At 30.4% G+C, this 15,161-nt stretch overlaps 1 protein-coding gene across 1 annotated transcript in view; it reads right to left on the reverse strand.

Annotated features, from left to right (window-relative positions):
• The window catches only part of LOC107453025 (uncharacterized), a 188,618-nt gene extending 182,444 nt beyond the window's left edge, over positions 1–6,174 (reverse strand). The window contains exons 1-3 of the mRNA XM_071185020.1: positions 5,985–6,174; positions 2,670–2,722; positions 485–589 (exon numbers count right to left, since the gene is read on the reverse strand). Coding sequence (XP_071041121.1) covers positions 485–589; positions 2,670–2,722; positions 5,985–6,108 — 282 coding nt within the window. The 5' untranslated portion in view covers positions 6,109–6,174. The remainder of the gene's footprint in view (positions 1–484; positions 590–2,669; positions 2,723–5,984) is intronic.
• Positions 6,175–15,161: the final 8,987 nt, after the last annotated feature.

A 15,161-nucleotide genomic window follows, 5' to 3' on the forward strand; every position in this document is an offset into this window, starting at 1 on the left:
GAAGCAGAAATGTGGTATGGAATTGAACTGTGAATGAAAGCTCTGTCTATGATGTTATCAAAACTTTCAGCAAACTCCGGTAACTAATGCAATGCCAATACAATCGTTTTATTACCGACACTCTTAAAAATTCCTGATCAAAAAACGGTAAAAAGTACCGGCACTCAGACTGCCGGTATTTTTGACCCTAAAAAGTAAAAATTGATTATTACCGGAACATGTTACGGATCAAAAAATCTGATATAACGTAATTTTTACTGTGATAATTTCAGTAAAATCATTAAATCACTCTAATTAAATATATATTACAATATAATATTTTACGGCAAAAGTGGATTTTTCGGTAAAATGGATTTTACGGATGATGCTCTTAAACTGCAGGTTCTATTTACCGTAATTTTATTAGGTATTTTTTTACAGTGTAGGTGTTTTGGTTATCATAAAATTTATGAATTGTTGTAAATATGACACTTTTTTACCATACCTGTCGTACTTCATCCCAGACACAGTATTCATTATATGCTTCATCTAAGTCTGACCATTCTTCTTTGGCGAAATCTGCCATCATCTTTAGAAACTTTTTCATTTTCTTTAAAAAAAATATGGTTAAGCTCTAAATTATTACTTAGTAGTACAGTGAACCGGAAGATAAAAGATAATCACCCTTATTAATTTACATGCTAGTAGTTTTTTTCATTCTAAAAACTAGTAGTAACTTTGAGATAGATTATACATGTAGTAAGATTGTTTTATTGGTAGTCGATTAGTCTTAATTAAATTACGAAATTAGATAAAAAAAATTCTTTTTATTAATAAACATTATTTTCTTTTCCAATGTATTAAGATCTGGAAAACATGGTCCCATTAGTTTGATTTGTAAAGTGCGTATAAATGTTGTGAACACGTAATTCTCCTTGTCTCGGAAACTTAAGTGAATCAAAACATATTTGTTCACAATAATAAGAATCCTTCTCCAAATGAAATAACTAATACTTTTTTTCCCCTTAAAAAAACTTTTATTAATTTTTCACTGTTTTATTATTTTTCATTAGAATAGCGGGGTTTCCAAAAACTGGGAAATGGGGTGAATACCGTTTAGTCAGGAAAATGGCCAAAGTTTTGACCCCTCAATTTAAATTTTAATATTTGTGTATTTCCCGATATCTCGAGAATGTTTTAAGCGAAACAGAAAAATTTGAACAGAATTATGGAATTTATTTCTTTCAATTCAAAAAGCAATTTTTAATAATTATATATATTTATTATTCTATATAATAATCGTTGAAACAGATTTGAATTCATAAAATTTTTTAAATCAATTTAAAGAATGTAATTTTTTATGTCAAAATCCCAAAATTTGACAGGAATCGGTCGAATAGTTGTTGAGAAATCCAATATTAAAAAATTCGGTTTCTCAGAAACTATTCAAATGATTTCGTTCACATTTTCCATTTTGTAACATAAAACTACTTTTTTCATCTAAAAATTTGTATACCTTACAATTCAAAAATTTTTGAGCATTATTAAATATAATATTAAAAAAAATAATAAATATTTACTAAAATTTTTATTTTGCACTGAATTATCTTTAAATAAACAAACATTATCATCTTTTGTAGCAATTTTTTGAGCCTCTTAAGAAATCAAGGATATATGGCGAAAGTATAAGAATAAATTAATTAAATATAAGAATTAAAAGAAACGTAAATAAAGCATAAACGAAAGTACATAAATTGACATGGAATAGCTTCAGTTCAGTAAATAAGGATCTTCCTCATTGTGTAATGTCTTTCGCAGTGTTTAGACTCTGAGGAAGTTTCTTGTTTATACAAATGAAACTATTATATGTCAGTTTATGTATTTTCCTTTGTGCTTCCACGTTGTTTTTCGCATTAGTCTACATAGCCCAAAGCATCACCCTTCCCTTTGTCCCGATCATTAGAACAAAAGTTATTCAGGGTGTTTTTTTTTTCTTTTCTTTTCCCCGTCTCCTTTGTATAGTTTCAACGATGCCAAACATCTATACCAAGATCTTAAACGTATATAAATCAAGGCTTGAAGTCTAAAAAAAAGTTACTTTATCCTTTTTTGTTGATGTCGCATTCTAACATCACCTAGATGTCAACATGAGACCTTTAATTGTCGCAGGTATTTCATCCTGCGATGAAAACGGGACATACTCACGTCAACAGGATGTCAGGGTGAAAACTGTGACATATTCAAGTCACAACAAGATGTCAGTGGAAAACTGTGACATATTCACGTCTCAACAGGATGTCAGAGTGAAAACTGTGCCATATTCACGTCTCAACAGGATGTCAGTGTGAAAACTGTGACACATTCAATTTTCAACAGGATCACCATGCGACAGATTCTTGTCTGAACAGGATCTTTGTGCGAGACGATATCCCCATCTCAAATATGTCACTGAGACTGTTGCATTTTTGTTGCAACCTAGTAACGGTGCTACCTGAGTATGAGCTATGAATAAAAATTTTGTAGTTGTGAAATATAATGTTTGCATTGATATGAGTTACAGTTTTTAAAATACGTCAACAAGTTCTAATTTCCCAAAGGAACCTCAAAATATTAAGATTCAAGACATAAAAAGTTGTAAATTTCTCTAAATTTGTTTTCATACTCTAACAACTTTAAAAAAATAATCTTACCTCTTCTGGTACCTTATCTAAGCATCCATCAAACTCATCAAGTGCGACTTGATCTGCAATTAAATTGTTTTCAGTTAAGGAAAGAAAATGTCATTTTTAAAAATGAGCCACTTTCCAGTGTTCAATATTATATGGAATAAAAAAAAGACTTACAAAAGATTAAGATATTCGTTGCTAAAATTGATATTTAAATAAGAGTTTGTTCCTTTGGTTAGGTTTATTAGAAAGAAATTCAGGTGATAACTAACTAAAGTTTAGCTAAAGTTCAGGTGACTTAGCTAAACTTTTGGCAGTTACAGAACTGCATTGGCTAAACTATTCATTCTTTTTTTATTTTTTTAACTTGTAATCGAAGAAATTATACAAGAATCAGAACAATCAGAATTGAAGTAGAATCAGAAAGAAGGTTTTCTTGAGGACGGTTGGTGAGTAAATAGAATATCACTTTTATTTTCATTAGAAGTGGACACGAGTAAATTTAAAAAAGTCCGTATACTGTAACTGTAGTTCATTACATTTTTAAATTCAGCAATATTACTTTCCCTCTTTTTGGGGAAAAGAGAAAAAATAACATTAATGTAAATGTCGAAATAATCTTTAGTTTTTAAACCTAATTATTTTTTTCCAAAAAGATTCAAACAAAAATAACTAGTCTTTTATAATTTAATAATTTTTTATTTCCTATGCATATAATAAAAAAAATCTAACTACATCAAAAGTTTAATTTGTGATTAAACGAAATTAGTGGATGCGCCCCAATTTGTTTTGGCGAAACTCTTTTCATGCACATGCAAACATAATCTACGCAGGAGAAAGTAAAACCGGGTAAGAAATATATATATTAATAGTAAAAANGTTTTTCGGTGGTCCCTTCGGCGTCGTATAAACGATGCTCCACTGTATATATATATATAAGAGTTCAAAATATAGAGAAAACATGGGAAAAATTACAGAAGAATGAAAAAATAAAAGGGAAATTTTTTTTTTACAGAAATCCGGAAAATAAAAGATATAATTTTTTCATGAGCTCACACGATCATATCCGCGAAAAAGAGTGCTTTCTAATATTTTGTAAATATAATCAACGCGAAATATATCAATACAATAGTGTGAGGGGCACTCAAAAAATTTTACAAAAAAATTGCAACAAATAAAATAGAACACAATAAGTAAAAATATCACGTAAAAGCAGAAAATAAAATATAACGAAAAAATAAAATAAAACATGAAATGAACTCTATAAAGCGAGTAGCGAATTCAAATGAACTTACATGAACGGGAAATTTTTCAAGAAAGATTTAAAATATTGTCGTAACAAGATTGCCAGATTGCAAAAAATGAAAACAAAAGCGCAAATTGAGCTAAAAGCGTAACTAGAGGAGTTTTGTATTAAAGTGCGTTCTTACTGCAGAACAGAAGCGCGTTTGATTTGTTAGTTACCAAGGATGGGTCTGAAAATGGATGCGCACAGGTAATATTATGCAAGATAAATTAAAGAAGTTGACAGTTAATAATTTCAGAAAATTAATATTTATTTAGAAAAAAAATAAAATAGAAAAGAGAGAAAAATGAATTTCCTGTTTTGCTAATCTAAGTTTTTTTTTCTTTTTAAAAAAAAATATATATAATTTTATATCTTTTTTTTAAACATTTTTCATTAAAAGTACTGATAGTAACTCCTGCAGTAACTGTTACAAAACTTTTTTCTTTATTTGCGTGTATTGAAAAATTCTGAAGTGAAAATAAACGAGTTATACTTAGTTTTCTTTCGCATTTCATAAGTATTTTATTTTTAAAAACGTCATTTAAATGTGGGAACGAAAGTGCATCAAGATATATCTAACAATAATATGCCGGAAACAAATAAAAGCCATGATCTACTTAAAGCTCAAAATATCTCATTCATAAGATAATGAGGTATTTGAAGCAAATATAAGCACTAATAATGACACGGAAAGCATAAAAGTTTTGTATTGCTATAAAAGGATGAAAAAAAGTCTTATGTCAAATATGATATTGATTTATAGTGCTTTAGTTTAACATTAACTGAACATTACACAACATGTTCCTAAAACAAACTTAATGACACTTCAGATGAAATGCGAAATGTTTTTGCAAATTTAATAATGCAAATTTTTTTTAACATTTATTCACAAAATAATGTTGGTTAAATGGCTTTTTAATTAAAATTTATATTATTGTGAAGTTTTCTCCTTAAATTCATTTAAAAATTGTTTTTTTTTTTCATACTGGATTACTTCTAGCTTATTATTTAACGCGTTTAAATTTTTACTTGTTACTTTTCAAAACAGCATTCCCATGCTTGTTGATATGTATAATCAAACATAGCATATTTTTTAAGCATAATATTACAAGCTATTATTCAAAAGTGAAATACTAATTAGCTAATAATTTTAAAATATATATTTTCATAGAAATTGATAAAATAAAGTAGTTTTTATTTTATTTTATAACCGTAGTTAAACAGCCGGCCCTATTTTGGGTTCACGACTACTTATGCTCCTTAGCGTTTTTTGGGTTCACGACTATTATTACTCCTTAGCGTTGTAATTTTGAACTCTATCCAGAAGACAAGAGAACTCCTGGATTAAGTAATGGGAAAAATTTGTCTTCATTTTGAACTTTTTGATGGAACTATCTCGCATTTGCGTAAAATGGAAAGGAAAAACAACGAAAGCCTTCCACGGTTAGTCTGACGGTAAGGGATCTCTAACCCATTATCTGTCTACCACTGAGAATATTTTACGACGGCCCTATGGTCGGTGCGAGTCGGGTGCGGAATTCGCATCGGTCAGCCATCGTTGAGACTTGAACCTGGTTCACCAAATTGAAAGATGAACGCTCTATCCCCTGAGCCTAATCTGTGTCTTTTTAAAGCAATCAATCTTTCCTAGGAAGACGAAGATGATGAAAGCAGTTGGCGAACCAATAAGGGAGCACTTAGGTGTTTACATCCAATTTGTGTCCACTAGCTTGAGAAGACATGACAAGAGAAGAACAGAAATGTGTTCCCGAATATAATCCTATTGCATTTTGATAATTAAGTTAGGAAATTTCAGAAAAAATTGAGAAACATTTAACTTGCTGAAAGTTATAAAGGAAGGAAATTTCATTAAATCTATTTATGTACTTCTTAATGAATAGTTACTTAGGAAAATAGAAAATCCTGAAATGAAAATCTGAAAATCCCTTATACTGAAAAGCTGAAATAATTACAGTTGTTAATTAAATACAGTTGTAATTAAAGGTACAATAATAATTGCGTTTAAGATTTAAACTCAAAAAGATTCTTACCCTGTCCACTGCATTTAATCCATCTATGACAAGGTGGGAAGTGTTCTGACTCATACATGTCGTCTGACCTTGCTCCATTTACAATACTCAAAACAACAACAGTTAATATTAAATTAATTTTCATCTTAACAACAATGATTATTTACTGCCTTATTTTAATATCGATACTCAGCTATTAATACTCAACTCAGATGAAGTAGCTTTAAATATGTATAAATTAGCTGTTTAAATAATAAAACGTGATCAGAATACATTTTGTGGGTTGAATAGGTAGGTTTTGTTAAAAACAATTGAAAATTCGTTGTATGCGGATCTCTATTTCCCTATTCTTTGTTTTGAACTTTGGATTTCAATGAAAAAATTGAAAAAGTAGCTATATTAGTACTGAGATATCTTTTTGATTACAACTGAAACAAAATCTATTATAATTTATTTTGATATTACAAGTTTCATTACATATAAAGATATATTTTTTTAATTTATTTCATTCTTTACAATTCATTACAATACAACACATACATTCATTTTCAAGCTTTTTTTTCACGGAAACAATATTGTTCTTTGTACATGCATTGCTAAGTATTTTTTCTATTGTGGTTTTTATCCTGTTTTCCTTTTTTTCTGTTTAAGGGACGAATAGATTGTTACGCTTTTGTTACGTTTATTTTTTTTTCGTATTGAAAATAAAAATAATTGTGGAAGGAAAAGAAAATTATAATGTAATGAAACTTGAATATATTTGCTGAGTTTCATTCGTTTTTATTAATTTGTGAAAAAAAAAACTAGTTGAGTTGACAAAAGTGGCAAGATCAAGTTTAAAAAAATTCGTCATACCTCATTTATAAAATTAATAAATTTTCGTATGAGTTTTCATAATAATTTACAGCGATCGAACAGCATTTCAAATTGTTGATGAAGCGGCAATATATATTGTAGTATACATACCAAAGTCAAACTTTTTGATGGTTTTCTATTGATGGACCAACATAAGTAACCATCACTCCAATGCAGGAATTCGTTCTGATTTATGATGGGCCAACATAAGAAAAAAATCAAATGGTTCTGATGGTATATTTCTACTAAATCAACAAGAATTTCTATCAAGCCATCATGGAAATGGACCAATGTACCATTATGGATCATCAAGAATTTCCATAGTATAGTAGTAATGAAATGCTGGAATGATCATGAACAACCATCATTCCAATGTAGGACTTTGGACTGATTCATGTTGGTGCAAATTCCTGAGCACCAGCAAGAATTCTCCTTAAACCACCATGGAAAAGTATAGTTGGCACCATCATGGACTATTACGGATCATCATGGATTGTTGGTTCATGAGAATCAAACTTCTCTTGGTGGTCAACCATCATAGCATTAAAGAAGCATTTTCCATGGGGAATAGAAATTAAGATGCTATTGAAAATTCATCCATACCCGTGTGGTTGCGATCCCCTTCGTAATAACAGGAGAGAAATACCTGATTGAGGTATATTAATCAAGTATTGAAGTAAAATGTTTTAATACAAAACCTTTCCAGTAAGAGGAAGAGCGTACATAGCTATACATACGACTATATATATAGTGATAAATCTACTATAACTATATTACTATTTGTTGTTTAGTGATAAACTGGAAGATGTCAAATAAAGCACTATTGCACTGAAACATCTTTCTTTAACGCGTTCACGCTGGGAAAAGTGAAAATACTGGTACGGGAAAAGAGAAAATACTGGTAGAAGAACTATTTCAATATTAGATAATATTCGGGAGGAGTTAATCTATTCTCAACAATAACAATTCACTGCAAGGAAATTGATCACTTACTTACTTACTTTATTTAAAAACAGCTGGGCACCTGGGCCTCGCAGCGGCTCCTATCCCATTCATCATGAAACTACAAAAATGAGGTAAAAACATTTTGAATATAAGCAGTCGTTGTGGTAGCTTTACAATAATATTACCATGATTAGAGAAAATACAAACTTGAACAGAGATATTCACAGTAATTGCCATGAAAAAATGTACAGGAAATATAACCTTGATTAGAAAACATTACAACTTGAACAGAGATATTTACATTAATTGCCATAAATATGTACAGAAAATTGAATATGAGCATGAATAAATGATGATTATATATATACAAAAGTCGTGATTCATAGGCGTGAAGGTTTTACATAAATTTTGTCAAGCCTTAGTGGCGCCATCTAGTATGATCAACTTTAATTTGAAAGGGCAGTATGCAGTATTTATTTTAATAATCTGTATGGAAAATTAGAGTTCTGAATAATAATAAGAGTTCAAATAGAAGTTCAAATCAAGTCAAAAAAGATGTTACTGTGCAAGAGTGGCTTCCCCCATAATCCTCTGAAGCAGTTGAAGCACTTCTTGATTTTTTAAAAGTTCTTGCAATTCTTTAATTATTGTAACCAACCTTTGAGCAAGTCCTGTTGTTGGTGGTGGTATGGCACGTGTTCCCCTCCTGCGGGGACGGGCTCTGCACCCCGTGTAGTTGGCTGTATGAGAGTCTCCGCAGTTACTGCACTTAGGTGGTGTATTTTCATCTTTTTGGCACTCGTATGATCGGTGTTTGGCGGCGCACTTAACACATCTTGATGGTGAATTACATGATCTTTGACTGTGTCCAAATTCTTGGCAGTTGTAACACTGGATTGGATTTTGCCCGCCTCGGAACCTTTCAATACTGACCGGGATACTTTGTATATTGGTGATAGAGAAAATTTGTCGATTAACATCTGTTTCTGTGAGAATTGTGAGAAAAAGTGGGAGGAGCCTGTAGGTCCCGCCCNGCCAACATTGTAAATTTAAAAAAAAAAATGCTTTTATAACTTATGTTTGTCTGCGTATTTGTTTCTATATCACACGCATTTACTAGAGAACATAAATTATAAGCTTAGTAAGCTTTAAGTTAGTATTGGATTTCCCCCATAATTTTGTCTGCCTCTTTTATCTGCTAAATTAAAAAAAAGAACAATTTGTTACGAAACTGTTTTGATGGCAACACACTTCGAAATAATGAGAGATAAAATTTTTTTTTCAATATTGCATGTGAATAATTTAACGTAGAGGAAGGAAATATGTTATAAAATGGTACAAAATTATTTGCCATCGGTAAGAAAAAATGAGAGATCGTGGGTTCGAACCCTGTCGGCCGAATACTCTCCGCTTAATAAATAGTGACTGATGCACGTTAAATCTGTCGAGTCGCAAAATCCTCCATGTTCCCATAACAAATCAATACCTCTGGGGGTTCTGGATTGGAGATTGATCGTTCTCTGATTCACTTCAAAATTACGATCTCTGCATGAATAAATGGTTGTATGAATGAGTCGGCATCATAAAGGGGTGTGACGTATGGTGTGGCAGAAGTTGAGTTCTTGGCCATAGATGGCGCCACTGAAAAAAAAGAACAATCCAATCGCACCCCTCAGCCTAAACAGGTTTACAAAAGCAAGCAAGTGCGAGTGGAATGCAGAAATGGATTAAAGCAATAGATTTTCGTCTTTTCAATAATACCAGAGAACTACTCGGCCTATTGCTAATACACGAACTATTAATAATTTCAAACTGCAGAAAAAAGCATTATAAATAGGGGTGTTTTCTTTCTGGAGTTTCCAAATAGCATTCTGACAAGCGGACAGATTTTTCACTTTTATATAAAAAGAAATCATTAATATCTTAAACTAAAGTAAGATTATAAAGCAAGATTTTATTTTATAACAAAGCTGACCCAATTGTGAGTTTACGACTATCAATGTTCAACTCCGTAGCCAAATTAAATAAAAATTATTATTATTTTTTGTTGTTGTTGTTAATTTTGAATTATGGTCAAAATGACCGCAATGGTGTTTCTAAGAAGGTATATATATATATATATACAGGAAAAGTTTTCGGTACACTACAAATGCTTGATTATCCTTTTTTTTTTGTTTGTCGAAAAGTAGTTGCCTCTATTGACTGTCCTTGCATTATGCTGACAATATTAAAATGATTCGAATTAGGCTTGATGGAATAGAAGTGGATGGAAGTTAAGATTCTGTGCAAAATTCTTCCTGTCACATACTGTTGCGACACCCCCCCCCCTCATAATAGCCGGAGAGAGGCATCTGGGTAGGGCATAGGGGCTACTCTAAGATTGTTTCGATTGCAAACCAAAAATCACTTATAAATTCTGCCATTACTATAATTGCAACTTGACAGTATATCGTGTAAAAATTGACCCTTCTTTTCTTATATGGATAGACAGCGCATGCTCGAGTACTCAAAACTGCGAAATGACAACAACAACAAAAAAAGAAAGAAAGAAACTTTCTTAATTTTAGTTATATCAATTTAAACAGTAGATATTGATGCTTATAGATGATCATTCAACAAACTAACAAATTCCAAACTTTTTCCTTTTTCACAAAAATATTCATTCCAAGCATATACATTCATTTCATTCTTTTCAAGAACTTTCACACAGTTATAAGTTAAATGTTTTATAACTAAACCTTTCTGAAAAAAGGAAGAGCTTAGATAGATCTTCCTTTCTCTAGATGTTTTATTGCTGATAAACAATTGGCATGATATCGGTGATAAATAACCTCAAAGTCAGTTAAATTTCAATTATTTCGAGATTTAAAATCATGTATTCAAAAAGCAAGAAATATATTTATAAACTCTTGTTGTAAAAGTGACACTGATTTTAATTTTTAACTCATACATGTTTGCATATTCAGGTTTTAGGTATTTTGGGGCATTGTTGAAAATTTTACAGAGATAAGTATCGAGGGGTATTTTTTTAATCCTGAAATCATAATATGTTTAGAGCAACATATGCCAACATTGTAAATTTAAAAAAAAAAATGCTTTTATAACTTATGTTTGTCTGCGTATTTGTTTCTATATCACACGCATTTACTAGAGAACATAAATTATAAGCTTAGTAAGCTTTAAGTTAGTATTGGATTTCCCCCATAATTTTGTCTGCCTCTTTTATCTGCTAAATTAAAAAAAAGAACAATTTGTTACGAAACTGTTTTGATGGCAACACACTTCGAAATAATGAGAGATAAAATTTTTTTTTCAATATTGCATGTGAATAATTTAACGTAGAGGAAGGAAATATGTTATAAAATGGTACAAAATTATTTGCCATCGGTAAGAAAAAATGAGAGATCGTGGGTTCGAACCCTGTCGGCCGAATACTCTCCGCTTAATAAATAGTGACTGATGCACGTTAAATCTGTCGAGTCGCAAAATCCTCCATGTTCCCATAACAAATCAATACCTCTGGGGGTTCTGGATTGGAGATTGATCGTTCTCTGATTCACTTCAAAATTACGATCTCTGCATGAATAAATGGTTGTATGAATGAGTCGGCATCATAAAGGGGTGTGACGTATGGTGTGGCAGAAGTTGAGTTCTTGGCCATAGATGGCGCCACTGAAAAAAAAGAACAATCCAATCGCACCCCTCAGCCTAAACAGGTTTACAAAAGCAAGCAAGTGCGAGTGGAATGCAGAAATGGATTAAAGCAATAGATTTTCGTCTTTTCAATAATACCAGAGAACTACTCGGCCTATTGCTAATACACGAACTATTAATAATTTCAAACTGCAGAAAAAAGCATTATAAATAGGGGTGTTTTCTTTCTGGAGTTTCCAAATAGCATTCTGACAAGCGGACAGATTTTTCACTTTTATATAAAAAGAAATCATTAATATCTTAAACTAAAGTAAGATTATAAAGCAAGATTTTATTTTATAACAAAGCTGACCCAATTGTGAGTTTACGACTATCAATGTTCAACTCCGTAGCCAAATTAAATAAAAATTATTATTATTTTTTGTTGTTGTTGTTAATTTTGAATTATGGTCAAAATGACCGCAATGGTGTTTCTAAGAAGGTTTTATTACATAATTTTTAATTAAAACTTTTATAAAATAACTAATATAATTAAAGGTTTATAATATAATTAAAGGTTAAATAAAGGTATAAAAGTAATACAATTAAAGGTTTTATTTCGGTTCTACCTCAATTGTTTTTAGACAATGCTTGCTTTAAAAATGAAAAAATTTTACGATTTTACTTGCATACTCTGAATTAAAAATGCTAAAAGATTTAACCAATTTTCAAAATGTAAATTACACGCAGTTGTATAGTTTTCAAAATCAAAATCTACACGTAATTTTAAGCACTATGTATTCCTCGTGTTTCATCAATGTAATTTAATGTACTTTCGCAAGACCAACTTGAAATTTTGATAAATTTATGAATTTGCATTTTTAAGAGCCAAAGGTAAGTTTTTTTTGTTAAGAAGTCTCTTTTAGTTAAGAAAACTAAGAGAGAAAACCCACAGAAAAAATGTATAGAAAGTTAAAATTGTTCAGCTTCACAATTGAAAAAAAAAACATAATACTATGATAAAAGAGTACTTTGCCAAGAAAAATAAGTATCTAAAAAGCATCATAAATACTCATTTTAACTTCAAAACAAATTATTTTACAATATTTAAAAAAAATTAAATTGCATGTTTTACGAGAGAAAGCTTGAAGTCAATTTCCCAAAAACCATCTTTTGAAAAGAATCTGCATAAATATATGCATGAAGTGAAACATATTTTCCTATCATTAATTCCTAGTTATAGATTACAAAGGATTAAAAAACATTTTCAAGTATTGTCTTGATTTATCACGCAGTTCCTAACAATGATAGCAGCTATTTAAACAGTGCGCCGTGCTTTTATTATAAAAGATTTAATACAATTGAAAAGAAGAAACATTATTATTTTTCCATTAAAAATTTTTTTTAGGAAACAAACATCACTGATATAACTTTTTAAATAGCTCAAAGGACAAAGCGTCTGCAATTGTAACCGTGCCTAATGCTAAATCTATTAGAAGAATTCATTTTTAAACGTCTGTACAAAATAGAATTAGATAAACGTTTTGAACAATTTTTGGGATTTGTGGCTAAAGTTGCCCTTTGCACCAACTGCTCAAATTTCAGAACTTTAACATTCTTGAGCTAGAAGAGAGGCACACAGACGCACACAAAAATTCTTTTTTTTATTTTTAATTAAGACATTTTTTTAGACAACTGCTTAAACAGTAGTGTTTGAAAAACTTTTCTCTTAGAACAAGGAGCACTTAACTTCAATAAGTTGATTGCAAATATTTTGAACTGAAAGTCATTTTTTCAATTAAATTTAAGAGTACTTAAATTAAATTTAAAAGTTTCATAAATTACGCCAGACCACTCTTCGCTAAATAAAAGTTTAGAATCAGAACAGGGTATGCCTCTTACACGTCCTACTAAGAAATCTATTTTTAAAAAAAATTTGATTTAACTATTCTCTGTATGAGTATTTACTCTAGTATACTCAAAATAGCAGTTTATCCAATATTTTTAAATTCATTTATATTTTTTACATCATAAATAATAAAGATTTATTTTAATATCAAATAAACTTTGCATTGTTCATTTTCGGACACTTACTTTTGCAATAATGAATTATTAAAAGTCAGAATAAAAACAATATTTTTATTCTGATATGATTTATTGATTCATCAAAGTGGCTTGGCACAGATATTACTTTAATTATGAGAAATTAATTATTTTTACAGAAAAGAAACCAGTTTGAATGGTAGAGGAGGAGACTGCATTTCAGATAAAAAAAGAAAAAAGAAAGGTTTTCGGTCTTCTTTGAAAAACCTTTTTTGTTCCTGTTGCGGAAGGAAATAGATTTGAATGAATCGAAATGTATGTAAAGTTGTTGCTGAAAGATGATAAAGATTATGAGATACTTGAATGACAAAGAAGAAAACTTTACGGCAGAAAAAAATAGTCCTGTAGTTAAAAAAAAATTATGTCAACGAAGGGATATTCATGATTAATGAATAAAAAAAATAAGTCAATTAATGAAAATGACTTAGATAAGAAAAGAAAAAGAAAGGGTTTTGCTCTTCTATGAAAAACCTATTTAGTTCATGTCACGGAAGGAAATATATTTGAAAGAATCGAAATGTATGCAAAGTTATTTTACTGAAAGGATTATAAAGATTGTGAGATACTTGAAATACAAAGAAGATAACTTTATTTCAGAAAAAAAAACAGTCCTGTAGTTAAAAAAAATTTTTTGTCAACGAAGGGATATTCATGATTAACGAATAAAAAAATTAAGTCAATTAATGCAAACATGCTTGGTACACATTTATTGACCCACTGAAGGGATGAAAGGCAGAATCAACCTTGCACGGTCCGAGGATCAAACCCAGTACCTGTGGCACCACTCAGCCACCGGGTGTCAGTTATAGCTCTATCATTAGAAAAAATTTCGTAAAAAAGTGCATGCTTTGGCAGATAAGAAGTATGATAGTCTGATCAACGAAATGTCAACTATCAACGAACAAGCATTTTTTTACTAAATTAATTATTTACTTGATCAAATAATTTTATGTATAATGATGTGTATATATAATGACCTCTGCATGCAATATGTATATATTGCTTTTTCTGCATGTGTATATATAATGATGCATGCAACCTCTGAAAAATTCGATAAACAATTTTAATATTTATAAAATTATAAGTTTTCATTAAAGAAAGATAGTTAAATTTCCAAGCTAAAAAAAAAAAGAATGTTTGCGTGACAGATTTGATTTTCAAAAAACAGGAGGACAGCAACAAGATCCAAAATTCTGCATGTAATTGGAACGGATACAGGAAGAGGTGAAAAGATTTTGTCTTACAGATCAACAATTAAAATTCAGCTTTACTTGCTAATTTTAAAAAAGGGAAAAAAATCCTTCAGCTAGGTAAAATATGAAAGTTCACCCGGAACGAACTAATTTTAACAATTGAAGAAGAAGGGGCCGGGATAGCCTGGTTAGTAAGGCACTGGGACCATGATCTAAAGGGCGTGGGCTCGATCACCGTCCGCCGCAAACTTACCGTGTAGTAAATGGTGACTGATGTGCGTTAAATCTGTCAAGTCACAAAGTCCTCCATATTCCCCTTACAAATCATACGTCTGGGAATACAGATCGAAGAGTTTCCTTGTATTCTGGATTGCTTCAAAATTACAAGACTACGGAGTTGAACATTAGTAGTCGAAAATCCAAAATTGGGTCGGCTGTTCGACAACGATTATAAAATATAGCCGAAGAA

This window comes from Parasteatoda tepidariorum, chromosome 9 (assembly GCF_043381705.1).
Source record: "Parasteatoda tepidariorum isolate YZ-2023 chromosome 9, CAS_Ptep_4.0, whole genome shotgun sequence".
In the NCBI taxonomy this organism is placed as follows: Eukaryota; Metazoa; Arthropoda; class Arachnida; order Araneae; family Theridiidae; genus Parasteatoda; species Parasteatoda tepidariorum.